Source organism: Pogoniulus pusillus, chromosome 19 (genome assembly GCF_015220805.1).
Source record: "Pogoniulus pusillus isolate bPogPus1 chromosome 19, bPogPus1.pri, whole genome shotgun sequence".
Lineage (NCBI taxonomy): Eukaryota > Metazoa > Chordata > Aves > Piciformes > Lybiidae > Pogoniulus > Pogoniulus pusillus.
The window spans coordinates 12475942-12503839 of NC_087282.1; the positions used below are offsets into that span (position 1 = coordinate 12475942).

The 27898-nt window shown below is 48.7% G+C and overlaps 2 protein-coding genes across 12 annotated transcripts in view; both read left to right on the top strand.

Moving 5' to 3' along the window:
- The window catches only part of ARHGEF9 (Cdc42 guanine nucleotide exchange factor 9), a 252705-nt gene that overhangs the window by 110580 nt on the left and 114227 nt on the right, over positions 1-27898 (top strand). The window contains exon 1 of one of the 11 annotated variants that reach the window (XM_064159340.1): positions 4734-4824. The exons of 7 other annotated variants lie outside the window; for them this stretch is intronic. Coding sequence is in view for 2 of the 4 variants with exons in the window: in XM_064159339.1 (XP_064015409.1) it covers positions 4823-4831 (9 nt within the window). In the remaining 2 variants the exon portion in view is untranslated. Of the gene's footprint in view, positions 1-4733; positions 4836-8804; positions 8824-27898 lie in introns of those variants that run through there. 3 more of the 11 variants (XM_064159339.1, XM_064159338.1, XM_064159335.1) reach the window with 3 other exon arrangements.
- LOC135183955 (uncharacterized) lies at positions 3967-4666 on the top strand. Its single transcript, XM_064159342.1, has one exon. It carries the CDS (start codon positions 4485-4487, stop codon positions 4662-4664), a length of 180 nt encoding a protein of 59 aa, XP_064015412.1. The 5' UTR covers positions 3967-4484; the 3' UTR covers positions 4665-4666.

Consider the following 27898-nt stretch of genomic DNA (forward strand, 5'->3'; position numbering starts at 1 on the left):
CTGGATTAATGTCTGGACTTGATGATGTTAAAGATCTTTTCCAGCCAAACTGGTTGTGTAATTCTGTGAGAACACAGCTGCCTCTCCATGTCCCAGGAGATTGCTGCAGTGGAAGTGGTCAGTCTGCACAGGGATCTACAGCAGAACAGGGAAGTGGAGCTGAAGCCCTGCACTGCCTGGACTCTCCTGCCAGCTCATGTGGACACGGCCTGCCTGTCACTGGGAGGGGGACTTAGAGGACCTTTAAGCATTCACATTTTAGCTCCTCTCTGTGTGTTAGTTTAGCTGAACCAGTAGGTTGTGCTAATTGCTGGAGACGTCCATTGGAGGGAGTTGTGGTCCCATGGCTGAGCACAGAAGGGATGAAGGCTCGGCATCATCTGCTTCAGGGGCTTACCTCAAATTCATGACGTAGCATCCCTGATGTTATGGTAGGACCCTTCTGTGTTGTGAGTCCAAAATGGTCGGATGTGAAGAGGACTTTCCCAAGCCAAACAGCTGCACGATCTGTACATGCTGATTTCTGGATGATGTGATCTGTGGGTGGAAGCTCTGGCTCCTTCCTTACCTGACAGACCCAGAGCAGAGCTGCTGAACGTCCAAACCTCTAAACCTCTTTCTCCTACAGAAGCATGTCCACTGATCTTGCATTAGAAGTCATGCTCCTGAAAGCTGCTGTAGTCTCAGGGGCATGTGCTGCAAAGCTGGGATTTTATATAACTATGTCCAATCTTTTCTTTCTGCCTTCCCCCAGTTTAGCTCTATAGGGTTAGACCAAACTCCTCAGAAAACATGAAACTTGGTGGTGGTTTGATGCAAATCCCTTCTGTGGAGGTGGTGTTTGTCATTGCAGCTTCCAGGAGAAAGCATCATCCAGTTCATAGTAAAATTAACAGTTAGTACATGCAGGAGGCAGGGGGAATTATATAAAGCAGCAAATACTGGTGGGAATACTGGGAGTGGAATTGAAATGGAAGCCTCTGTGCAGTAAAGCTGAGCTGAGCACTCATGGTGGCTGGTGGACACACACCTTCCACCAGAGCCAAGTGTTGGCAGCTGTATGTGGGGAGGCGCTGTCCTGCCTCGTGTTTTGAGGTGTCTACTCTGGAGCAGCACCTAGGGGAGGATGGATTTTGGGGTATTTGCTCTGGAGTGTGACTGGAGAGGATGGATTTGGGGGTGTTTGCTCTGGAGTGTGACTGGAGAGGATGATTTTGGGGGTGTTTACTCTGAAGCAGGACCTGGGGAGAATGGATTTTGCTGCATTTTCACTGGAGCAGGGCAGATATGGGGACATTTGCTCTGGAGAGGACTGAGAGGACAGATTTTTGGGTGTTTGCTCTGGAGCAGGACCCGAGGAGGATAGCTGCTGCTCTCCTCCAGCCCCCCCAGCCAGGCAGGAGGGCTGGGGGTCTCCGCAGCCATCGCCCTGCGCTCTGCAGCTGCTGGTGACGCAGAAGCTGTAGGTGGGGAGCGGGCTGGTGGGGGACCTCCTGCCTGCAGCTGGCAGGGGGCTGGCTTCATTGCCTCTATTTATAATCTCTGCCCTCCCCTCTGCTGTGACTGGCTCAGCTCTGGCAGAATGACTGCCTGGCACAGTGCTGGCAATGAAATCCTCCCTCTCAGCTACGGAAGGAGCTAGTGAGCATGTGTGGTAGACACTGCAACTTTTTCTTCTCGATATTTCTTAGGCCTCTGCTTCTATTTGCCCAGTTTTTGGTCTGCCTGTCTATATGCAATGGCATGGAGGAGTCTGCTTTGAAATGCTTCCTGTTCTGGGCTTGAACAGGATACAAAGAGCTGAGAAAGCAAGGGAAGGGGCCGTGTCTGCAGAGGTGTCTGTGGACAGGTAGAACATCTCGACTTTGCTTCCCACCAAAGTAAGGATGAAGCTCAGACTGCACTCTAGACACAGGCTCCCACAGTGCTGGTTGCAGTGCAGAGGAGTTTATTAACTGACCATAAAGATGCCTCTAAATTTGGACCAGTTTTTTGTTTTGGAGAGGTCACTGTTATTACTGAGATTGAAACTGGAATTTCCTGGATGTTTGTAGGACTTGGATCTTGGGAAAGTATCTGTATTGTTTTGGGAAAAGATGGGAATAATAATCAGTATTCCACAGCTATTATATGTTTGCCTTTCTGAGTAGTCTAAAATGACAGACTGACTGTCCCAAAAATGCACACTTGATAGGAAATGGAGGTCCAGAAGCTGGAGGGCAAGCTGGGGATCAGGAATTCCATCATCTGGACACAGCCTGGCAGGTGTGGTAATGTGGCAACAGGTTTAAAGCTAAATAACTAGGCAAAAAAATGATTTTCACTGGACTTCTAGATGAGAAATCCTCTGCTTGAACAGAACAGACAGACTCGGTTGCTGGGGACAGCCTCTGTCTTTCAGTTAGCACATAAAAACCACAACCAAACATTGCTCCATGCAGCCCACCCTCTGCATCTGAGAACACATGGTGCAAAACTGATCAGAAATGAGGAGGATGGTGCCTCAGGCCTTGCAGAAACCACCAAGTCTCTATGTAGGCAGAGCAGGGAGGGTAGTGTGGAGCCCCAGTCCTCGCTCACCCAACGAGAGCTCTCCTTAGATGGTGCTTGGGAGTGCATAGAGAAGAATTCTCCTTCTCTAGCAACCCAAATAGCAAAGGAAGAAAAATGAAATAAGCCTTCCAGTGGAAAATTAGTAATGGTTTGCATGGTGAGGTGGGGTGGGAGCAGAATCACACCTGTCCCTTCCCCAGGTGCTAGGCACAGAATGTATCCACCCTGGAGGGATGCTGTGATGGGATGAAAGGCTGTGGGTCGCTGACATTAGCCGTCTCCAGGCCCTGTCTGCTCAGGTTTAAACATGAAAGTTCTCCTGAACTCTGGTTGCTGCTAGAGAAGAATATAGGCCCTTGTTTGGTGCGTGTTGGCCTTATGTGCAGATGTCCTGGGCACGTTTGGAGGAGCAGGTTTCCTGTAAGGTGCTGGTGATCAGCCCCCATACACAGGTTTTAATGTGGAGCAGATTCATTGCCACAGTTTCTGTATTTATCTTTGGGAAAACCATTTGCTTTTCCCAGCTGAGCACATCTCTGTGTATGTGATGCTTCACCAAGGTAACTGCTGGTTCTGGGCTCTAAGGAAGAGCTTTGGGATAGCAACTGGCACCTAGACTGTAAACCCTATATGGATAGGAACCAGCTTTCCTGGCTGCTGGAGAAGCAATAAAGATCCCTCATCCTGTCCTCTCCCTTACCCTCTTTTATCTGTCTTTATCTGTAGGAGTGTGGGGAGATTTAGACTGGATATTAGGTAGAAATTCTTTACAGCGAGGGTGGTGAGACACTGGAACAAGCTGCCCAAGGAGGTTGTAGATGCCCCCTCCCTGGATGTTAAGTGTTCAAGACCAGGATGAGGCCTTGGTCAGCCTGGTTTAGTGGGAGATGTCCCTGCCGATGGCAGGGAGATTGGAGCTAGAGGATCGTGCCTTCCAACCTAAACCATTCTATGCATCTATGACTCAGAATCCCGTTTAACCCTTTCACAGAGAACCCAGAGCAGCGCCGAGGAGAGGCTCTGCCATGGATTCAGGACGGGATGATGTGCACAGTATGGTACAGAGCTAAATAGTGCTTCCCCCTAGCAAATCCCCGCATCACAGGCTCACGATCCATTTCCAGGTTGCCTTTCGTGTTATTTTGGCCGCTTTTCTTCCTCTCTCCTGCTGTTGCCTCCCCTACCTGGTGTGAGCAGGCTCCTACCAGCACCACTGGCTCTTTTGGCTGGTGTTTAGCCATCAATCCGTCCGAGGCTCGGCGCAGGCGGCACCGGCGGGGCAGCCGCGTCCCCGCCGTCCCCAGGCAGCAGTGCAGCGGGCATCTGCGTGGCACAGCGAGCCGGGAGACGCCTTCCTGGAGCTCGGCGCTGCCTTCCCACCGCCACGGCTGCCGGCTCGTCCTGCTGCCGGCTCGTCCTGCTGCCGGCGCGGAGGGACGCGGCATGGCTGCGCGCTGCTCGCCGGCGCGGCGGGCGGAAGAGCCGCGTATTTATGGAGCCAGCGCTTCCTTCTGCCTTTGACTGACAGCCAGGATCCCGTCGCCGCCTGGTCACTGGAGCTGATTAGTATGCGGAAGGGTCCGCCTCGCACCGAGAGATGCAGCCGCAGCAGCTTGCAGAGCTGTCACACTCACCCAGGCTTCTTATCTGCACTGGCTTGACGAATTAAAAAGCCAAGGCAGCCAGCAAGAGAAAGACCGGGAGAGAGAGGGGGGAAGAGAGAGAGAGAAGCTTGCAGACAGCGCTGGCTTTCTTTTCCTAAAGGAAGGATCTGCATCCTAAGTGCTCACTGGTTGTGATGATGCTTCACTTAGCGGGCTCCAGAATGAGCTAGAGACAGCACATAGGGGAGAAACTCAAAGCCAGACCACAAAGCATTACGAACCAAAAACCAGGAACAGTTTTCTCCTCTATTCTAGCATGGTGGATGTATGGACAGTCTTACAGAGCAGAGGTTGACTTCTCCAAATCTGCCAGCCCCACATCTTGAACACTACAGTGTTCTGCATTGCACCATGACCTTGGATGTTCAAACGGTGGTCGTTTTTGCAGTGATTGTGGTGCTATTGCTTGTGAATGTCATACTCATGTTCTTCCTGGGCACTCGTTAAATGGATTTTTTCTCCTGAGCTGTTGGGGGCAACTACTACCACTAGCAATTCAACAAGAGAGCAAGAGCGAGCGAGAGAGAGAGAGGAGGGAGAGAGAGAAAGAGAGAGAGATTTCTTACTGAGGGGGGAAACGAGCTTCAACATGGCCTCGCTGTGATATGTATGACGTTGGTATATTATCTCTCCCTAAATCTTTTGTCATGTCTTGTCTTTTAAGTATGCCTGTAAGTGTAGCTGCTTTTTTTTCCTTTCTTTTCTTCTTTTTTTTTCTTGAGTTTTAAATGTGATAAATAATAGTAATCCAGTCCTGGATCGTTCTGTGCTAGCCAGATAGAGCTCTACATCTTCAGTTAGAAGCAGTGGGGATATCTCTGTCTGGGGTAAGCACTGGCTGTGATGTTTTGCTTCCTTGAAAATAGAGGCTGAAGTTAAGGAGAAGTAATTTTCTTTCTTGTATGCAATTTTCCAGCAAGCAGTTGATGTGTAATGTCTGTCAGAGTAACCATGTAGCTGCCAGGTGAGAGGTGCTGGGGTGTGCAGTGGAATTGAGCTCTGGACGTTTTCAAGGTGGTGGTGGGGGGGGGGGGGGGGGAGGAGATGAGAAATTGCTAAAGGCTTAAATCTTTGCTGAGATAACATTTAGCCACAAGAGGAAAAAAAAAGGGGGGGGGGGAGAGAACTGCTACTTTATTTCATTGTGCTGCCTTGATGATCCAACTTGATTTCTCAGTATTCAGCCCCAAGCCTCCAAATTCTGTATCCACACCGATGTAGCTTAGTACCTGTCTTTAAAGATGGGAGAGGAACTGAAACAACCTGCTGGGTTTGGTGTTTCCCCCCCCCTCTCCGATGTCTGTATCTGCTTTATGTCTCTGGAAATCGGGAAGGAAGGTTCTAAGAGGGGGAAAAAAAGAGGAATGCATGCTTTGTTTTTCCTTGCTGAAGTAACAGATTTGGAGGGATTGAGATTTGCTTTGGGTTTTATTTTGACTTTCTTTTGTCTGTATGTGTATAGATATAGTTGTTGGTAATATATGTAAGAAGGATAACAAGGTTTTGAGATGGGTTTCTTTCGGCATGACTTTATTTCCATTGATTTTCCTGAAAATGAAGTGCTAAGTTGTATGTTATGGGCTTTGAAAAGGTGTCCACTAGTTAGAGGTCCACTGCTGAGAGGTGTCTCACCCAAAATTGCAATGTTTACAGCTCAGAGACAGAGCTGGCTGTTCGGGGATTCCAGTGGCAGTGCGTGAAGTTTAGAGAGAATATGAAGGGAATGTCTGAAAAGAGTAATGTTTTCCTCTTGGAAATATGTCTCTGTGCTGCACTTCTGTTAGAAATCCTGTGGATTTGTTAGTTATTCTTTTCCCCCATAGGAAAGAAAAATCAGAATTGCTCAAAAGGGAAAAAAAAAAAAACAGTTTGAAAATGTTTGTATCTGTTGCTAACGTTCACTGGAAAGGCATTGCCTAGATAATTCACCTAGTTTGTGCTAATTCCAGCTCCCTCTTGTTTATCTGGTGGCCTCTATTAATCAGAAAGAAAATACTTATCGTGTAACTGAGTCCTAAAGATAGAGTTGGAGCGTCTAGGTGGAGACATAGTTATTTCCATGGCAGAATCTGTTTGCTGCAAGTTAAATGCATTGCTGGGCTTAGGAGCTGATTTTGGCTGCTGACGTGATTTGAAAGTGAGTTAAATGCTGCAAATTTGCCACTTTCCAAGCGGTTTTAGCTGTAAATTAAAGAGAATTTTCCTCCCTCCTCCGAGTTGTGGGGTGATAAGAGTCAGCCCCCAGGGCTGACAGAAAGCATTTAGTAGCAGGAGCCCATTTTAGTGGGTAGAAAAGCCGAGACCCAGATCTAAGCCCGGTGAAGATGCTCCGGTGCCTGCTGGATCTTTTTCCCTCTCTTCACTTGTAGCTGTCTGTGCAAGAGGTGTCAGCTTCACTTCCTCAGACCAGACACAATCTGCTTTTTACTTAAGAAAAACAAAGAAATTTGAATCTGAGGATGGTTTGGGCTGTTCAACAGCTCAAAGTGGCTTTATTTGCCCGTTCGCTGTCATGTGTCATTAGTTTTATGGGTTGCAGATTCTCCTGGAAATAAAAGAAATCAGCAAAGATCACTACAGAAAGCAGATCGATCAGAGAGCAGCCCAAAGAACATTTTCAGTGAGGTAGTTTTACAAGCTGGAGGAGGAAGGGTGGAAGAATGAGAGAACACCACCACCCACCCACCCCCAAAAAAAATCAAACCAGTAAGTTAAAAATGAGGAGCAACCACCTCTGAATGTTTATTTCCCTCAAGGTTAGCCCTGGTGTGGAGGTTTTACCCTTCAATGCCGTTTCCATGAGAAATAGGTGGTTCCGACTCTGCTTTTCCAGTGCTCTGTGGTCTGGAGCTGGCAATTCTGGGTGGGATTTGGGTGAGTGCATGGAAGCACCGGCACTTAGTACCACGTCTGTTGGAGCTGCTGTGTTCAGTTGTTGATTTCTCTCAGCGCCTTTCTCTTTCCTTCAGTGGCACTGTGTGATCTGAGGCTGGTGGTGGGGTGCACGGGGAGAATCAGGGTGTCCTGCACACTCGCTCACTGCAGGAGCGATCATCAGCTGGGAGCTGATGCTTTTTCCCGGTGTGGAACCTGCATGAGAGCAGTAGTGTTATTTTACTACAACTTCCTTACCTGGAATTACCTTGAAGGCTGCTTTCTGCAGAGCAATACAAGCCTGAAAGTTGGAAGCAGAAAACTTTGTTACTGTAGCAATACCACCCCTGTTATGTCAGACTTCGCCTTGGACTTCTGGGCACAAGAGGAAAGAAGCCTAAAAAGTGAGCAAGGAGTGGGGTTAAGCTTATTTAGTTTCCCATCCCCAGTCCTCAGTGGTTACCTTTTGAAGTAGGCCTTGAGCCACCTGACCCAGCCCCAATTCTGAAGTTGGGCAGCTGCAGTTTTGCCTTTTCCCAGCTTGCAGTAGAGCCTCAAGCTGCCTGCTTGGCAACAGCTCTTTGCCAGCTCTGTCCTGCCGTACTTTTCCTGAGCAGCTCAGTCTGTGACACTCTGCATTGAAAGATTTTGGAGGTGACAGCATTCCTAGTTGCTTGCAGTAGACCCTTCCTTCTACTCATAAGTGCTTGTGCTTGCAAAATTTGGGGGGTAATTTTTGTGCTGCAGAAGGTCTCCATGCAGTGGAGCTTTCCTGCTCTGTGGGACGATTCAGGTCATGCACGTTGTTGGATCTTGGGGGTAGTTTGGCCCCGTAAATCCCCCCTTATTTGTGGACATTGAGTCTGTGGGAATGCTCAGGCTCAGTGACAGGGAAGAAGGTTCATGCCTTTAAATAAATCAAAGTGCTGACCCGCTGGAAAAAACAACCCCAAAGACAAAACCTATTAATTTGTATGCAAATAGTGTCTCTGGAGCACATCCCATCCTTCCCAGTGATTGCTGCTGTGTGTTGGCTAAGGCTGGCTGCTGGCAGACCTGCCTTGCTGTTTGTCTGCTTGAGCAGGATTCGATGTTATTTGCCACAGGATTCAAGAAAATGCCTCTGACTGTATCATAGCAACCCTGTTTCACACAGTCCAGAAAAAGTCCGTTCCTCCTGAGCAGCAATCCGCCGGCGTCGAGATCCAGCCACCCTCCTTGCCGCGGGGAGAGGCTGCGCTGCTCCTGCCCTCGATGCTTCAGAACAAGCATCCGTGTCAGGACGATCCCTCTGATCTTAATGCTCTTTCGTTAAAGCTAATAGAAGGGTTTCTTTGTGGTTTGGTTAAAGGCTTCCTCCCCCACCCTCGGATGTTTCCCACCGCTGTTTTAAACCTCACATGACAAGTTAAGAGGGGGCCGGGGTCGCACTGAGGTCTCTGATGCAATGGCTCTTTTCTGTCCTGCCGTTTAGATTTTCCCCCCAGGATGGCAACGGCAGCACAGCACTTGCTTAGGCTTCGTACTGAGTGAAAATCTGCCCTGCTGTGGGAACCTAGAGGTGCTTTCTCATCCCGTAGCTAAATGTTGTTGAGAGCTGCATGTTCACCTGACTCCTGTCCCCCCCCCCGTCTGTTTGCATAATGTGCTTATATTTCTTTTTGGATCAGGTATTCAGTCCACAGCCCAACTGCTGTGTGTAATGTCTGAAGGAAAATTGCCAAAAATTCATGTAAGTTTTGGGTTTGGGTTTGTTTGGGGTTTTATTCTCTTTTTTTGGGGTGTCTGTGTTGTTTTATTTTGTGGCTAGAGCCCCTCTTCTGTCTTGCTCCTTTCATTTCAGTGTCGGTCCTTGGTTTCCGTATGTGAGGAGTGCTGGTTGTGCTGGGAGATGGGGTGTTCCTTGTGCTTGCTTGCTTGCACGTCTGTGTGGACGGTGCCTGTGGTGTATCTATATGTGCTATACGTTGTTGATGATGCCTCTGTGTTGGTGTGGAGGGTGGGGGGGTCTGAATTTTGCGTTTGCAATGTGTTGTCTTCTCAGTGGGCTGCGCTAATGGTGTTCGGTGTGCGTCTCCCAGTGTGATGTTCTGAGAGCTGTTCTGCTAAAACAGAGATTTGGCTCTTAGCTCCAGAATCACCAAGAAGTTAGGAATCCTTAGGAAAACTCCCTGAGGTTAGTAATTGTGCAATAGTCGTCCTAGTGTGAAGAGGATGGTTGTTGTGGGGCTTGCAGCAATAGTTCTGCCAGGTCCTGGGTTTGCCACTGATTCACTCCATGGCCTTGGACATGTTCCTTGTGGCTCCTCTTCCCAAGGTGTACCCAAGTCAAGTCAATTCCTATTTCTTTCCTTTCTACTGTGTCCTGTAGCTGCCCAGTGTTGTTGGGCATGGTGGTATGGGTGGTCAGTGTGTGTGCACCTATGTTGGCCCAGATGGATTTCACCTGCTGAAGCTGTTGTAAATGAGCAAACTGGAGTGATTTATGCTCTTCACTAAAAACAGATGCTCCTGGAGGAAGAGCTGCTGGAGGGGGAACCATGAGTTAGTTATTTTGTTGGTTATGGTTGAATTTATTTCCTGAGTGGCATTGAATCTTAATCTGAAGGAGCCCATAGATGGCCAAGTTGTCTCTAACCTCACAGTCCTCCTCACTAGCAAAGCATCAGGCAGCCTCCAGTGCTTATTTCCAGTTCTTACAGAGCTTTGATCCTGTAAACTCCACAGTGCTGGTGTGTTCACTGGGACATCTGAGCTCAGGGCAAAAAGCCCTCAGAGCTCTCCTGATGATGGCTGTGTTGGACTGGCCTGAAAGCTTCACTGCCTGAATTAAAGAGGGCTTTAGAGGGTGAAGAAATACCTGCATGAAAGTCTTTATAAAGAATTAGATCTGGAATTCAGCTGTAGTTTATTCACACAGAAATTTTCATAGGAGTGTGCTTCGGGGAACACAGGAGTGTTTGGAGGAGCTACTTCTGCTCTCATCACAGAGCCAGAGAAACTGAGGCACGTGGGAGCAGGAGCAAGGCTTGGGGCCCCACTGGGCTCTACTACCTCCTCTTGATCCTTTGTGGAGCAGGGCAGGCGTCGTGCTGTATGGTTTCTGTCTTGTCCCTTTGTATCTGAACCTTGCCTTTGGAGCGTCAGGAGAACAGGCTTGTGCCAGGGAGCCATGGGACAGGCAGTTTGCAGTGGTGGAGGATCTCCTGTGTGAGGCTGCAAGAGCAGAAGAGTCTGTGCGGGCCCACGTGGAAGATCTGTGTGGTGTAGTGCCTGCCCCTTCTTTCGCATCAGCTGAGACATATGGAAGAGAACGTATAGACTGCTGGCAAGGCTCGTGTTGCTATTTTGGGCAGCAGCTCGGGCTAAGTCAAGCCGAGCTGCTTTGCTCTGCCATCTCCTGTAAGTCTCCAAGGGATGAGCTGTTTCTCTGGCCCTGTCGCCGTCCTTCAGGATCTCACCAGCACTTGCAGGGCCAACACTCGTAGCACGATGGTGCTGGGGCAGCTGTGTTGTGGTGGTACTGTGGCCATGGAGGTAAAATTGTCTCAGGATGGAGTTTCAGCAGCAAGTCTCTCTTTTCTTTTTTCCCCCTTTCTTTATGGATTCAATCCAAAGCTAATTTTTAGGTCATTCATTGTTAGAATCATAATTGGTAAAAACCTCTAAGATTATCAAGTCCAACCATTAACCTAAGACTCCTGTGGCCACTAAACCATGTCTGAAAGTGCCATGTCTCCTAATTTCTTGAACACCTCCAAGGATGGTTATTTCACCACTTCTCTGGGTAGCCTGTTCCAATGTCTGTTCTTAGATGATCTCACTGCCCCACCAGCACAGCAGTTGTGTGCTCCAGTGTCTTGTCCTCCTCGAGTTAAGCTGCAAGGCCACATTACTCCTTTCCATGATTGTGCCCCAAGGATGTCTGTAGAAGGATTGCTTGGTCCTTCCTGCGTTGTTCCTGAGGGAAAAGCAGCATGTCCTACTATCCTCTTGCCTGTCCAGCCCATGGCCTCTCTCTACAGCCCTGCTTCCTGTCTCCTGTGGTGCCCTGTGCTGAGCATTCCTGCCTGGAATGATGAGGATTCTTGTGCATTCTTGTCGTTGGGTTTGCAACTCAGGTGGGGATCTCCCTCGGCATCCCAGATGTGCTCTGAAAGCTCAGTTGGCCTCAACAGCCATCAAGTTCAAATCCCTGGACGCTGCTGATGGGGTTTGATCTCACCAGTTCCCTCTGGATGCTCAAGGTGCTTGCCCTGGGTGTCTGTTTCTAAAGGGGTAGGCTGCTCTGGTGCCCGTTCTTTGCTCTTTAAGCTGCTCTGAATGAGCTTGGAGCTCCTGGCTGGGTGACAAGTTGCAGCTCACACACCTGAAAGATGCTGGGAGAGTAAAATGAGCCAAACTAGGAGGACTTTGTGTAAGGGGGATGGTGGTGGTGTGTTCTGATCATCAAAAAAAAAAGGCAGCATGGCATCAGCCACACAAATAAAAATGTAGAAAAAACCCCCAAAGGTCAGTTTTTTACCCTGAGAAGCCATGGGCCAAGTTGCTGGGTATATATATATAGAGGAAAGTTTCCTCAAGTAAAATTGTTCCATTTGGGAAAAACAAAGCAAAAAGCAATTAAAAAAAAAAGGCAGCAGACTCTGGCTGGTGTTATCAGAAAACAGGATTTTTCAGAGGATTTCTGTGGACCATGTTCCCCCTGTGAGTACTGGTGCACCCACTCTCCTCTATTGTACTCAGCATATCTGACAAGGTTTTCATCATCAACTGTGCTCTGAAGTTTGCTGTTCTGATACCAAATTTAGGCAAGGCTTGTTATCTGAACTTCTTTCTTCCTGGCTTGATAAGGTGCTGATTAATTTTATGCAACTCTCTGGCCTTATCTGGTTTGAGCTTCAGTCAGGTTTTAGTATGATCTTGGAGGAAGGAGATCAATCTTTAATGGTTGTTTTGAAGATGTATTCCAAAGGCATGTAGGCTTACTGGATGTTTGGGGTTTGCTGAAGTTCTGGGAGAGATCAGTTAAAAAGTCACAACTCTAGAACAGGTTTTGAGTCCGGATGAAGTTCCCGTGGAAACAAGAGCAAGCATCTTTTTTAGGATGGGCTGAGGGGAAGACATTGTGGTTCTCTACAGCTCCCTGAAAGGAGCTTGGAGTGAGGTGGGGTCGGTCTCTTCTCTCTTGTGTCAGGTGGTAGGAGGAGAGCAAATGGCCTGAAATCATGCCAGGGGAGGTTTAGGTTGGATATTAGGAACAGTTTCTTTTCTGTGAGGGAAGAGGCTGCCCAGCCAGGCGCTGGAGTCACCATCCCTGGAGGTATTCAAGGAATGTTTGGGCGTGGCACTTGGGGACGTGGTTTAATGGTCATGATGGTGTGGTTTAATGGTCATGATGGTGTAAGTTAATGATTTGGCTCGATCTTAGAGGCTTTTTCCAACCCAGGCAGTTCTCTGACTGTACAACCCTTTACGCAGCAGCTGGCTCTGACACAGCTTTAGGTATTAAACAAGAGTTGTTCTGCTCTGGGTCGCATGGGTGCAAAGTTGCTTGGAGAGACCAGAGTGCTAATGGTGCTCATGCATATGTGTGTACCTATGGGGCACATGGGTGAAGGAGAGGGACTCTGTCAGGTAAGGAGGGGCAGGGACAGCTCACAAATCTCCTCTCTGCCTCACACCACCAAGAAGGGCTGCGGGGGCTCAGAGTGCTGTACTGGAGAAGTGGCTTATGCTTTGGCACAGATAAGATGAGGAGATGGTGCAAGGAGGATGGTTGTGTGTACTGGGTGCAGCTATCTCGTGCTTGGTGAGGAGGGGGCTCGCTGTGGTGTCCTTGTGGGCAGTTCCCACCCCTGGCAGACAGTGGGAGCAGGAGCAGCCAGGTGAGCTGGCTGTCAGTGCAGGAGAGTGCCTGCCCTGATTTCACCATCGGGGGTTGACATCCAGATAGATTTTTCAGTCTCCTCTGGTCCAGGGTAGATGAATCTCTCATCTGATGCACAGCAGCAGATCGATCCCATCTCCTGGACACCGAGGGGTTTGCAGAAGGATCTCAAAGCCTTTTCCTGAGAATTAAAAGTACACAGTGACACAGAGCAGAGATACCAAACCTCCCCAACCTGTGGGATGGAAGCAAATACGCTTAAGACTGACTACCTGTAATTACAAGTCTTGAAGCAGGAGGAGCCTGGCTTCTTCAGTGGACACCTGGAGCCTGGGAAGCATGGGATCAAGACCCTGGATTTATTGAATTTAGCTAGCACTGGCCTTGCTTCCTCACTGCACCCAACTTGATTTTAAGCTTGGTATAAGACTGTGGCTGGTCTGCTGAGCCTGTGATGTTGTAGGCAGCACCTTCCTGGTGAGTCTTGTGGGGCTACAAAGATGCTGAGGGGACTGGAACATGGCTTTTATGAGGAAAGACTGAGAGAATTTGGGCGTTTTCGTTTGGAAAAGATCAGCCTGAGAGGGGACGTCATCAATGCTGATCAATACTTCAAGGGTGGGTGTTAGGAGGATGGGACCAGTTCCAGTGATGCCCAGTGACAGGACAAGGGGTAAGGGGCACAAACTGGAGCATATGGAGTTCCATCTAAACATGAGGATGAATTTCTGTAACTTAAGGATGGTGGAGCCCTGAAGCAGTCTGCCCAGAGTGGTGGTGAAGTCTCCATCTTTGGAGACTTTCAAGACCAGTCTGGATGCATTCCTGTGCGACCTGTGCTAGATTCTGTGGTCCTGCTCTGGCAGGGGCAGTTGGACTCGATGATCTATGGAGGTCCCTTCCAACCCCTACCATCCTGTGAGATTTGCTGTGTGACCTTCTCTAGGTGAACCTGCCATGGCAGAAGGGCTGGACTTGATGAACACCAGAGGTCCCTTTCCAACCCACTGCCATTCTGTGATTCTTATTTTGCCATCTCCCCCTCATAGCTTCTCAGTTTCTTATTCTCCTCCTACGCTCCCTGCATTAAACAGTTACTGTGTTTTGCCCCAGAAAATGGTGCTGGGTTCCTCTCTCTCCAGAGTGTGTATTTGGAGCAGATGCCAGGCTGTGCCCCTCTGTCAGCAGCCTGCGTGTGAGGATGCAGCCCTGCATCCTCCTCCCTATTTATTTTTTACATATAGAGGGAATCATGGAGATTCAAACCACATGTGCATATGTTTTCCTTCCCAGCTATATTTTGGAAAATATGAGTCAGCAGCCAGCAAGAACATATTACATAATCTCTGGGAGTGAAGAAAACCTTGCCATTTATTAGGAGGCAGGCTTTCTGCATGCAGCCCTTTCAAACAGCGTTCCATCACCATCTAGCAGCCTGTGCCGCTTGGTCAAGTGGCCTCAATTCCATCCCACATGGCTGTGTCCAGTGCAGAACCAGAGTCCCAGTAGCTTTGGATTTTGTTCTATTTTTAACCACCACCCCTCCACCCCCCCAGCAACGATATCATCATCACAGCCCTGAGCCTCTGCTAACGACTTCTCTCCTCTTCCTTAACATGTTTTTCTGCAAAGACTCCGTGATTTTCCTTTTTGGTCCCAATTCCCCCCCCACCCCCACTTCCCACTCTCCACCTCCTGCTGTTCCAAATCAAATCTCAGTGCAGAGAGAACTGGCACATGAGTGCAGCTGGAAATAAATGTTGCCCCCTCCACCTCCCCTCTGCTCCTGGCCACCCACCTCCGCCACCTCCACCCAAATGGGAGAGTGAAGTCAACAGCCGCTTTTAGCCCTTGTCTCTTGCTCTCCCTACAAGCGCCTTCCCAATGCCTCACAGAGCGTGCTGGCTGTGCCTGCGGAGGGGGAAATTTGGAGGAGGGTGGACACCATCTTAACAGCTTCTGCAGCCATGAGAGCACTTGTCTGGTCCCATCAGTGGTTGTGCTGTCGTACGCTGTAACGTAAAGGGACGAGAGAGGACAGCAGTTTGCTTCTTGTTCACTAAGCATTGCAGGCAGTGGGAAGCATCGTGAATTATGGAGAGACTGAGGAGTGCAAATGAAAAGCCCAACTGTGATGGATCTGGCTCAATCAGAGAGCAGGGCTGTCAGGAGTTTGAATCCTACGTTGTGGGCTACAGTGTGTGCCCAGGTGGCCAAGGCGGCCAACAGAATCCTGGCCTGGATCAACAGTGGTGTAGCTAGCAGGCGCAGAAAAGTGGTTGTGCCACTGCACTGGGCACTGGTGAGGCTGCAGCTTGAGTACTGGCTTCAGTTTTGGGTCTCTCACCACAAGAAGGACATTGAGGTTCTGCAGAGGGTCCAGGGAAGGATGACAAAATTGGTGAAGAGAACAGCTCTGGTGAGGAGCTGATGAGGGAACTGGAGAAAAGCAGGCTGAGGGGAAACCTTGGGGGTCTCTGCAGCTCCCTGAAAGAAGGCTGGAGCCAGGTGCGCTTCAGCCTCGTCGCCTGAGGAGCTGTCGTATGAGATGAATGGCCTCAAGTTGCCCCAGGAAAGATTTAGGTTTGGACATGAGTAATAATTTCTTCCCTTTGAAGACTATCAAAACCCGGATCAGGTTGCTCAGGGCAGTGGTGAAGTCCCCATCTCTTGAGGGGTTTCAAAGCTGTGGAGAAGTGGTGCTGAGGGGCATGGTTTAGTGGTGACCTGGCAGTGCTGCATTAATGGTTAGATGATCTCTTCCAACCAAAGTCATTCTATGACAGTGCTGTATCTCTGTTTCTCCATTCCAGGATTCGTTCCAGGCTGTTTAGTCAGATCCCTGCATTTTTTCAGGGTGCTTTGGAAGTGGAGGAGAGGAATGGGCATGAGCAGAGTTAAGAGGAAGAAAGGAAAGGACTTGTTTGTTTAGTTTTTAATTTGTCCAGTAAAACCCAGAGGTTTTGAGCTGCTTTCATCTCCCAGGGCACTGCAAATACTTCTGCTGCGGCTAAGCTGGTGGTTGCCTTTCAAGCATGGAGAATGCTCTGTTGTGAGTTTAAAATATCAAAGCCTTCCCAAGGAGGCAGTAAATTTCCATGCTGGCTGAAAGCAGGAGTGCAGAGAGCTCCATGCCCTGTCTGAGATACATGCTGTAGAGAAGCTTGAGAAAGACACAAGATTGGAAGGTGATGGAGTAACATTTATTCAGAGCATTTTTGTCTTCTTCCCCATTAGCTCCCAAGTTTCCTGATGCCTGGAGACAAGGGAATTTTAATTTCCTGTGTTTTTAAACCCACCAAAAAACCTCTGCTCTAAGCAGGAAATTCTCCTGAGCTCAGCAGATGAGATGTCTTCTTCAGGCCACCATCCATCAGGTTCTCCAGGTTTTATTCAGAAGCCCAGTCTCAGATCTGTGTGGCTGCCCACTGTTTGGAGCAGCTGAGGAATGAAGCTGGGCTTTGGGGGAGCTGCCCCCCATTTCTAGCCCTTTTGAGGGGTGCTGCAGAGGCCATTTAATTTGTCTACGTCTTTGTTTCTCTGTCTGTACAGCGTGCAGAAGGAAATTGCCCTTTCTGGTTTGACAGCAGAGGAGGAGAAGTGCTGTGCTTGAAGGCAGCAGGGATTGTAGCAGACCAAGAGTGGCTGAAAAATGCTGCTTTGCCCTTTGCAGGGAGGGGGAGGTAGAGTTTGCAGGAGGGCTTTTGCTCCCTCCTTTGTTTCAAAGCAGTGTCTTGAATTGCACCTTACGTCCCAGCAGATACAAGATGCCAAATCAGGCCATCAGGATTCCACCAAAGATTAATTTGGCCTCCAAGGTTTTCTATATGCAATGTCAGGTTGCATCCTTATTGTTTCAAACAACTTTCTGCTAGATGAGATCTCTGCACCTTTGTAGAGCCTTCAATGGTTGCTTATTAATAATCCACTTGCTTTCTGTTATTGGTTGATCCAAATTAGGAGGGGTTTTGTTTGGTTTTGGGTTTACTTCTTTTTTCCTTCCCCCTAAGCCTTTTGTTATATTTGTATGCAGTTAAGAGGTTAATCTGCGTTAAACAGAGACACCTTAAGTAAAAATAGTAGTTTTGGAGTAGTGGTTTTTCAGGCTTTCATGGGATAGACCTCAGGGCAAAACCATTCAGGGTAACCAAGAATCTTCATCTCATGGCATAAGACAGAGGTGAAGCTCCCAGTACACACAGGAATGGCACAAAAGCCACCTGACTCAGCCCAGCCCTGCTCTGACTGGTGGGATCCCTTGGAAGTGCTGTCTCCTAAAGGCATGCCATCTCTCTGACCAAGTGACAACAGCTCACATCTTGCTTCCCACATCTTTCCTTTTAGAGCCTCTGCACTTGGCCATCCTCTCCCCGAGAGGAAGGTTGTTCCCTGGGGCATGTTCCCTCCTGCTTTGTCAAAGCTGGCAGGAGATGTCTGGAATGGTTAGTTTCAGATGGTCATGAAAGACTTCCGCTGGTTCCTTGGAACAGTTCTCCCACAGCCGAGCACATCTCTCTCTTCCTAGCAGTCGAGTTAGGTTTGGGGTCTGACATTCTTACTGCTGGCCTGGCTGGAAATCCCATGATTTGACATCTTGTTTTCATGGCCTTCCCAGTGCAGCAAAGGCCAAGAGGTGGCTGGAGTGGGGCTGATGCCCTTCAGCTGGCAGCTGACTTGCTTTGCAATCTCTTCAGACAATCAGAGCTGTTTTCTCCATAGTCTGCCCTTCTTCCCTGTGACTTGTGAGGAGGAATCAAGACAGTAGATGGAAGTTTATGTTGTGGAGGCATGAGACAAGGGTATCCTGAAGGTCCAGGGCACCTCTTAAAACAACTGCCTCTGATAAGGGCAGCAAAGTTGGTGAAGGGTCTAGACAACAAGTCATAAGGAACAGCTGAGAGAAGTGGAGTTGTTCAGTTTGGAGAAGAGGCTGAGAGGAGACCACATTGCTCCCTGCATCTCCCTGAAAGCTGGTTGGAGGGAAGTGGGGGTTGGTCTCTACTGCCTAGTATCAGGTGAATGAACAAGAGGAAGCATCCTGAAATTGTGACAGGGGAACTTTAGGTTGGATATTATTAGGAGCAATTTCTTTCCTGCGAGAGTGACCAGACACTGGAACAGGCTGCCCAGGGAGGTTGTGGAGTCACCATCCCTGAAGGTGTTCAAGAAACCTGAGGACATGGCACTTTGGGAAACAGTTTAATGGCCGTGGTGGTGTTGGGTTGAAGGTTGGACTCGATGATCTTTGAGGTCTTTTCCAACCTAACCAGTTCTGTGATTCTGTAAGTGCTCAAAGGGTTCCCCGTGTCTTTTCTCAGCAGCTCACAGTGGGTACAGTCACCACTGACCAGCTCTTCACAGGGAAATGTTAGAAGGCCTCCAGCAGCATGATTTGTGTAGAAATAAAACCTAATAATGAATGCAGAACGATTTGGCCAGAGGAAGGGTGGAAAGATAAAAAGAGAGTTAAAATGCAAGGAGTGGCTGTTGAAATGCAAAAGGATCCACAAAGCAAAGATGCAAAAATAAACTCTGAAGCGGAAACGAGCAAGGTTTTTACAGCATTGTGTAACTCACTTTAATTGCCACCCTGCCAGAAATCTATTTGAGGCAAGAAATCAATTCAGAACTGGAGGGCAAAGCCTTGGTCTTCCAGATGTTTGCAGCTTTTGGATTGTTATTTTCAGCTTCTTTTCACAGCTTCTTTGAGTCCCTTCTTCCTCCCAGTGGCCATGGAAATTCTCCTTTGTGGTTGTGTGGTGATTGGGGCAGTCAGTGGAGTGTCCTGGAGCTTTCTGCTCTCAGCTTTGCCTCCTCTCTCATGAGAAACACCATGAGATGGTTGTACTGGTGAGCATGGGAGTTGGAAGGTGGAAGCCCCAGGGCTTCTACAGGGTAGTCTCACTTTGGTGAGGACCACACTATGATTTCCAGGCTAGTCTGAGGTGGATGAATTGTTGCCTACACAAGGGAAGCTCCTGTTTGCCTAGACAGTGCTTGTGTGGTGCGCCTGGAGCCTTGCTCTGTTGGAGCTGGGGCCTTACTGTGCTGTTTACTCTGATCACTTCAGGTCGGATTGTGCAACATAGATGCTGTAGCTACCTACTCATCTGGTCTTTGCCTTTCACCATTTATCTTCTCATCCTCCTTAAGAGACTGGTTGAAGTACATCAGTGTTAAAGGCTTCTGGTACCTGGCAGGGTGTGTGGTGCGTTTGTCTTGGCAGAATTAAGTCCTGGATCTAATGGATGTCATGGGTGTCATTCCCAACAGGCTCCTGAAAGGCCAGCTTGGTGCACCTGACATTTCTCTTGTGTTTGGTGGCATTTATGAGGTAGGTTTTACCTTACTTCTTGTCCATCTTGAGCTGCTGATGGTGATTTGCTTTGAAATCTTGGCAAGCTCTATGCAGAGACTGAAGCAGGAATGTGCCCAGGCAGAGCTCAGCTCTTCTGCCAAGCCACCACGTCTCATGGGGCAAACATCCCTCTCCTCCTGGGAGGTTAGCTGTGATTCACTCTGCCTGTCACAGGCTTCTCTGAGCTGTCACTTACCCAAGCTCATAGTACAGGTTGTGCAGACTGCTGACCAGCTGCCTCTGCTTTGTGCATTGGGGAATCGAGGAGTTCACCACTTAGTGGCTGCTTCCAGAATGTCACTTTAGACTTGGTCTCCTGCTGCTTCTTGTACTGCCTGGGGTACAGACCTAGGAGCTGGGCTCCATTAGGGGCCAAGAAGCAGGCAACACAGGAGGGAAGCCAGACTTCTCAAAGATCAGGCATCTCCTTGGAAACCAGGCGTACAGACAGGTGAGGGTTTGAGACAGGAATACAGGGAAACCAGACTTTCCTGGCAGCCAGGCACTTAAAAAGACTTCCTAGCAGAATGGCCCAAAACACAAGCAGGAAAGGAATTATTTCTTTCATGAAAGAGTGGTTGGGCAATGGAACAGGCTTCCCAGAGAGATGGTGGACTCACCGTCCCTGGAGGTGTTTGAGAAGTGCGTGGGCATGGTTTATTGTCCACAGTGGCATTAGGTTGATGATCGTAGAGGTCTTTTCCAACCAGAACAATTCTGTGCTTCATTGAGAGTCCAGATATGCAGTATTTCCTCTGACCTCCCTCCTTGCTTCCAGATGCATCCCTCTCACCTTGTCCTTCTCAGACTGGCCTTAAATGCCCAATGGAAATGTGTCTCCCACCTCTCCATCCCATCTGGGGAATGCTGGTGCTGCATGCTGTTAGTTAGCAGGAGCTGCTCTGACTCCCTGCTTGGACAAGGAGGAGGACATTTGCCTCCTGAGACAGCACAGCATAGTCTGGCTGATGAGTATATTCACATTAGTGATAGATGCAGTCTCTAGCACTTGTTTCAGATGATATGGTATAAAATACATTCACATCTAACTTGCTGCCTTAGAGCAACAGGGAGAAAGGGAAAGAGGTTGCAGTAGCTTTACCAGGCTGAGATGAATCTGAAAGCATGGCACTGCAGTGGAACCATCCAGAATCTGGGGAGGAGGTGAGGAAAGAAGAGATGGAGACATTTCCAAATGGAGAGAGTAAACCAGAGAACTTTTGGAGAGAGTCCAATGGCAGCTACAAAGATGCTGAGGGGCCTGGAGTATCTCTGAGGTAGAAAGACTGAGAGACTTGGAGCTGTTGAGCAAGGAGAAGGGCAGCCTGAGAGATGATCTGATCAATGCTCATCAAGAGCTAAAGGACCTGTGTGGGACAAGAGGGGAGGCCAGACATTTTTCAGTGGTGCCCAGTGACAGGACAAGGGGCAACAGCCACAAACTGGAACCCAGGAGGTTCCATCTGACCAGGAAGAGAAAATTCTTTGTTGTGAGAGTGCTGGAGGCCTGGAGCAGGCTGCCCAGAGAGGCTGTGGAGTCTTCCTCTCTAGAGATATTCCAAACCCACCTGGATGTTGTGAGCCTGAGCAAGCTGCTGTGGGTTCCCCTGCTTGAGCAGGGGGCTTGAACTGGATCACCTCCAGAGATCCCTCTCAGGGTCCACCATGTTGGGATTCTGTAAAAGTGGGAGAAGGATCTGATACAGTTACTGACTATAGAAGGGCAGTGTTAGAAAAGGAAAAGTGGGGCTGGAGAGCAGGACAAATTAGAACGTGCAGAAAATGTAATCCACTAGGCCATGGATTTGTGTTTCTGGAAAATAACTGAAATACCCTCACGTGGGACACTCCTCATGGGATTGGAGAAAATAGCAGAACAGGCACTGGAGGGACTGTCTTCCTCTGCTTTGAGCAGAGCAGGTGATCCAAATGTGGTTTTTCCAGCATAAAGCCTCTGAGTTTCTCAGAGCTCTGCATTTCCTCACACATGGACGTCTCTGGCCAGCATGGTTTAAGTATCTGGCACCAGCCAGATCTGTGTAAACCAGAGTTTATTCTAATGGTAACTAGAGAGGAGCAACAGACCTCCTAGGGACAAATGGATTCATGAGTAAAAGAGCTTTGGAAATGGGCTGTGGTACCATTGGAGCAGAGGGGAAGGAAATATTTCACTATTATTACCTGGAATGGATTTGAGCCTTCAGCAGATGGTGAGGGGTTGTGAGTGTGACTGTGCTAGAGAGCTGAGTGGTGGAGACATGCAAGTCACCAGTCCCAGCCATCCTTCTGTCTGCAGGGTCCTGTAGGTCCACCAGTGCTGTGTGGAGGGACAGGTTACGTGAAAGGCTGAGGCTGGGTTTGGTGTTGATGCTGGTGTGGTTCTGGGTGCCAGGAGAGTGTGGTGCAAATCAGCCTTTGGCATTGAGTCCAAAGAGAAGAAACAACCAAGTGAGATATTTTGTGTGCTGGAGTCAGCATTTCGATTGCTGCTTTGGAAAGCCTGATAGAGGTGGATTTGGCTGGGAGAAAGGAGTTTATCTTGGCAGTTCGATATCCTGTTCCAAACCTGCCTGATCTCTTTAGTATAGTGAGGAGTCTCCTGGATTTATGGATGGCCTTAGAAAGCAGGGGCAGTATTTAGTGAGCTGAGGTGCTAGGGAGGCAGGGCTGTGGAGTCTTATCTGTGTCCAGCAGCTTCGCTGTCTTAGGTTTAAAAAGGTTCCTGCGTTCACTACCAAGAGCATCAGGTTCTTCTTTTTACACAAACCCAGCTTTAATTCATAAATAATTCTGTCCCATCCTCTGCTACTTCTTCATAAACTCTTGCTCCTTTGCACTGATGCATGAGTCCAGAACAGGCATTTCCTCCCCACCACCTCTTTTCTTCACCTGCAGTATCATCACCCATTCTGAACCTGTGAGCTGAGCATCCAGGGTTCTGCTAATCCTGATGGACCTACTGAGGGAGAACACCGTGAGCCTGGAAGCGAGCCCAAGACCTTTGAATTCATGAGCCACGTTCTTGGTTGATTAAAGCTGCTGAGCTTTCCTAATGTGTTGGCAGCTCACAAGATTCTTAGAGCCATCAGGTTTTGATTTTTTGTTTTAGAATGTTTTAAGGGCCTGGAGTATCATAGTGATGCAGCTGCTTAACCTGGAGAAGAGCAACCTGAGAGGGCATCTGAGCAATGCTCAGCAAGAGCTGGAAGGTGAAGGCCAAAAGGATGGGACCAAACTCTTCTCAGTGGTGCCCAGTGACAGGACAAGGGGCAACAGCCGCAAACTAGAACCCAGGAGGTTTCATCTGAATAGGAGGACAAAATTATTTGTTATGAGGGTGCTGGAGGCCTGGAGCAGGCTGCCCAGAGAGGCTGTGGATTCTCCTTCTCTGGAGAGCTTCCAAACCCACCTGGACATTGTGATCCTGGGAAAGCTCCTGCTTTAGCAGGGGGTTGAACTGGATGATCTCCAGAGGTTGCTTCCAGCCCCCACTGTGCTGGGATTCTGGGATTCCAGGATACATATGCCTGGTTGTATGTGATTTTGGAAACACGGAATTCTTATGCAATTTCTCCTGTCTGTGGTTATTGTGTGCAGAGGCAGAGCTCTGTTGCTCACGGATTCTCGTGGCAATGCCTGCCCACTCTGACTCAGATCCATGGTATTTCGTTGTTGCTTTGAGGACTCTCTCTAAAAATTCCCTGGCATTTCTCCAAAGAGAGCTGCGATAGCCTTCAACTCAGCTCATTTCCTTGACATCAAATCACAGAGCTCATCAATAGCAATCTCAGACTGCAGCAGGGAATGCGAAGGCATTTTGGATTTGACACCCTCAGTAGCCTGGCGGTAAATAGGTCATTACTGATACGATGCAGTCGTAAACCCCAGCCTGGGATGCAGTGGTGGAAACGATGCTTCTTTGTGGTCCTTTTGCTTTGGTAGCAGATAGTGTTTCTAGAGCCAGCAGAGTGATGTAGGTAAAATTTGCTTGTCTCCCTTTTGAAGTCAATGAACAGCCTTGCATCCTAGGTTGCTGTCTGGGGGTTGAATCATAGAGTCATAGCACTCCTGAGGTTGGAAGAGACCTTTGAGATCATCAAGTCCAGCCGCTATTCGAGAGCTCACAATCTCCACACTGCTCACGAACTACTACCAGTAAGCCACATCCCTAAGCACCACATCTGCATGTCTTGCAAACATGTCCGGGGGCATGGCTCCACCACTGCCCTGGGCAGCCTGTTCCAATGTCTTGAGAGCCCTTTCTGTGAACAAATGCTTTGTAGCATCCAACCTGAACCTCCCTTGGCATGACCTGAAGCCATTTCCTCTTGTCCTGTCACTTGTTACATGCAATAAGAGACAGACCTCCACCTGGATCCACTCTTCTTTCAGGAGGTTGTAAAGGGCAGTGAGGTTCCCCCTCAGCTACCCCTTCTGAAGTCTTAACCCCAGTCCCTCAGCTGTTGCTCATAACACTTGTGTTCAAGGCCCTTCACCACCTTAGTTGCTCTTCTTTGGACCTGCTTCAGCTCTTCAGTGTCCTTCTTGTAGTGAGAAGCCTGAAACTGAAGCTAGTATTTGAGGTGTGGCCTCACCCGGGCTGGGTAGAGGAGAAATCATTCAATAATAGGGGTTTGAAGTGCAAATGGACAAATCTTCAGGTGCTTTTGCACCTCTGTGGTTACTTTTATTGACCAAGGTGAGCTTCAGGAGGTAGAATCATAGAACACACTGGGTTGTAAGGGATCTCTAGAGGGCCTCTAGTCCAATCTCCCTGCAGTCAGCAGGAACACCCCAGGTGTTCAGGTGTGATCAGGTTACTTCGTGCCCCATCAAGCCTGACCTCCATCACTGCTGCTCTGACCAGTTGTTTGGAGCTTTTCCCCAGCAAGTTACTATCCGAGCCTTTGGTTTCCTCCAGCAGGAACCGGAACAACACGTGCTAGAGAGGCTCACAGGGGTCAGTTTTTTACCTTTAAAGTCTAGGGTTAATTTTTTTTCTTTTGGAAAAAAAAATGTGTTTCGACAGTTTGTCACATTGGCTCAGCCTGCCACGTCGTGGGCAGTCAAGTGTTAGCAAGGGAAAGCAAAAGGGATTTTGATGAAGGATCAAGCCAACTCACTAATGTGTTTTGAACATCTCCTGTGTTGACCTTGGTCCCTGCAGACATTCGCCTGCTCCTCTGCTTCTCTTGTCCCTGGGAGAACTTTTGGAGGTGATGAGAGAATTGCCAGGCAGGATTTGGGGAGATTTGGGTACAAGTTTTGAAGGGGAATTGCTGAAGGTTTATGCTTCGCAGCAGAGATGTGTTGCCAGCTTCTCCAGAACTGAATCTCTATCGTGTGTTTATTTTTGAGCCGAGGAGGAGGGGAGGTATCATCATCATCAGGCATTTTTATAGCTCTGGAGAAGTGGGGAGGACAAAGCCTGTGTGTCACAAGAGACCCTAAATCTCCATGCTTGGGTTTGAGAGAAGCCCAAACCCAGTCTCTCCTGTGGTTTTTTTTGGTGTGTTTGTTTTTCATTAGACAAACATTTAATTATTTTACCTTCATGCTGATGATGAATCAACTGAGAAGAGCACAAAAGATAATGTACTTCTATTTTTGCATCTTCTCCTAATGAATCTTGGGCTAGAATTTGTCCCTGTATGATTGGCTGAAAAGAAAGTAGGAATAATTGAGAGGAAGAGGAGGAGGAGGAGGGAGTGAGACACTGAACATTTTGCTGCGTGCATGTCTTGGAGAAAATGTGCTGGGGAAGCTGGAAGAGAAGCATTTTATTCATGTAAAATTATGAGTGGATGGGTTTCTCCAGGAGGAATCGTGGCAGAGTGGATGAAGGCAGTGTCAGGACTGTGCTGCTGGCTCTGGTTTCTTGGCAGCAGGGCTAGGCACCAGGACTGCATTGCACAGCCCCCAGCCTCCAGCCTGGTCTTGCTTGCTCTTTGTAAAGCATCCTCTCGGAGTTGGCAGGGTCCAAGTGCTCCATCAGAAGTTTATTAATATGTTCTGTTGGACACAGGGCTGTGTGCAGCCTGCTAGCAAGCTGTGGGGAGAGCAGCAGAGTGGACCAGATGAGACCAAAGAGCTGTCCTCCTTTGCTATTAGTGGGGAAATAGCTGCAGAGAAGAGGACAGGTCAAGGTGCCAGGGTTTAGGGCTGACCTGTGTTGACACATTGATCCTTAACTGTGGCGTTTGATACTCAAGCACTGTAAGGGCTGATTCCTCCTGAACATCTCAGCTTAGGTGGCTGCTAGGCAGCACCAAGTGAGCTGAAGGTTTAGTATCAGACCTGACTCAAAATCTTGGAATGGTTTGAGATGGAAGGGACTTTAAAGGTCATCTAGTTCCAACCTCCTACCATGGGCAGGGACACCTCCCACTAGACCAGGTTGCTAAAGAACTCATCCAACCTGGCCTTGAACACTTCCAGGGAGGGGGCATCCTCCCTGGGCAACCTGTTCCAGTGTCTCTCTACTCTCACTAGAAAGAGTTTCTTCCTGAGGCTGGTGTTTCCAGTTCAGCACGAGGATGAAAGTGAAGCTTGGAGTCTCTGTGTCTGATAGCATGTTCTCCAGCAGTTCCAGTCCCAGAGGAGGCTTTGTCCCAGGGCTGTAAACTGGGCTGTGCTGGGAGTCAGCCTAGTAAGATTTTACCACAGAGATGGGAGATGCCCCATTCCTGGAAACCTTCCTGGTCAGGTTGTTTGTGGCTCTGAGGAACCTGCTCTAGTTGCAGATGTCCCTGCTAACTGCAGGGGGATTGGACTGGATGACCTTTAAGGTCCCTTCCCACTCAAACCGTTCCATAATTCTGTGGTTCTATGACTTTAGGATTTGCTCTGCAGCGCTGATGAAATCAGAAATTAGATCTGGGGTTGTGTGTTGGGCAGTTCATGTGAGCTGATTTGTTTCAGAGGTGAGAAAACTGCTCCTAAACTGCTGAAATGCTTTTGAAAGATTCAAATTAAAGGTCTGAGCATTTGACATTTTCTTCAATAATAAAAGAGAGAGAGTAATCAACACACAGAGCCCAGGAGTGATTTCATTCATTTGCTGAGCTGCAGTGCTGTCATTCACTGAAAATAAGACATTGAGTTTTATTTGTGAAGCATAAGTGGGGCAAAAGAGAATATAAACCACAAAAAATCCCCAGTATTTGCTGTGAGATTTCCCAGCAGCTGATCTGAGCTAACCCAAGGGACCTGAAGGCCACACGGGTCCTTGGTGTCCTTGCCTACGTTTTGGAAGGAATAATGTGCAGCACAAGCACCCTGGAGAAAACAGCTGCAATATTTCAATCCCTGACTGGTTGTGTCATTGCTTTGACCTCCTTTGAAAGGGACAAAGGGAGGAAGAACCCCCAGTGAGGAAAAATGGGGAATGAGGAGTGTGTTTGGAGAGTCTCCCTTGGATAACAGCATATCTCTGTAGGAATGTGTTCTCTTCCAAGTGGCCCAAATGTGGAGTGATGTTTTATAGTGCTCATATAAAGAGCTGTTAATAAAATTAATCTGGAAGGGAAGGGCAGCATGGAGAGAAAGATGTTTTAGAGCCCTAATGTAGAGTAGATGAATGGTGTAAATCCAGCTCTGACTGGTTGTGTCTGGAAAGCATTACTGTGTGAGCCCAGGTCATTGCACAGCTGCACTCTGATAGATGCCTACCTCACCAGCACCGTAAGTCACGTCCCTCTTTGAAGATACAGTTGTCACAGCATCACAGAATGGTGGGGATTGGAAGTGACCTCTGCAGTCCAATCCCCCTGCCAAAGCAGGGTCACCTAAAGAAGTTCACGCAGCATCATTCAGGTGGATCTTGAAAGTCTCCAAAGATGGAGACTCCACCACCTCTCTGGGCAGCCTGCTCTCGTGCTCTGTCACCCTTAAATTGAGGAAGTTCCTCTTCATGTTTGGATGAAACTTCTTATGTTCAGGTTTGTGCCCATTACCCCTTGTCCTGCCACTGGGCACCACTGCAGAGCATCTGGTTGCATCCTCTTGACACACACCCTTTAGGTATTGATCAGCATCGATGAGATCCCTCCTTTGTCAAGGTGGGAGACTGAACTACCTTGAGCACAAAATGTTGCCTGAAGGGTCTAACTGTAAGTTGTGGTGCAACCTTGGGCTGCTACAGGTCTGGTGTCTTGTGTGGGTATGGCAGGAGATCAGCCTGCCAGTGGAATGTCAGCATGTCCATAAGGGCATGGAGAGGGAGGAAAAGGATCAAATTTTTGATCAACCCAGGTTGTGATTTATGGAAATTTGTCAGGGCTCCTCAGTTCAAGAGAGACAGGGAATTGCTAGAGAGAGCCCAGTGGAGGCTGCAAAGATGCTGAGGGGCCTGGAACATTTGGCATTCAAGAGAGATGCTGAGATACTGGAATGTGTCCAGAGAAGGGCAACGAAGCTGGTGAGGGGCCTGGAGCACAGCCCTGTGAGGAGAGGCTGAGGGAGCTGGGGGTGTGCAGCCTGCAGAAGAGGAGTCTCAGGGCAGAGCTCATTGCTGTCTGCAGCTACCTGAAGGGAGGCTGTAGCCAGGTGGGGTTGGGC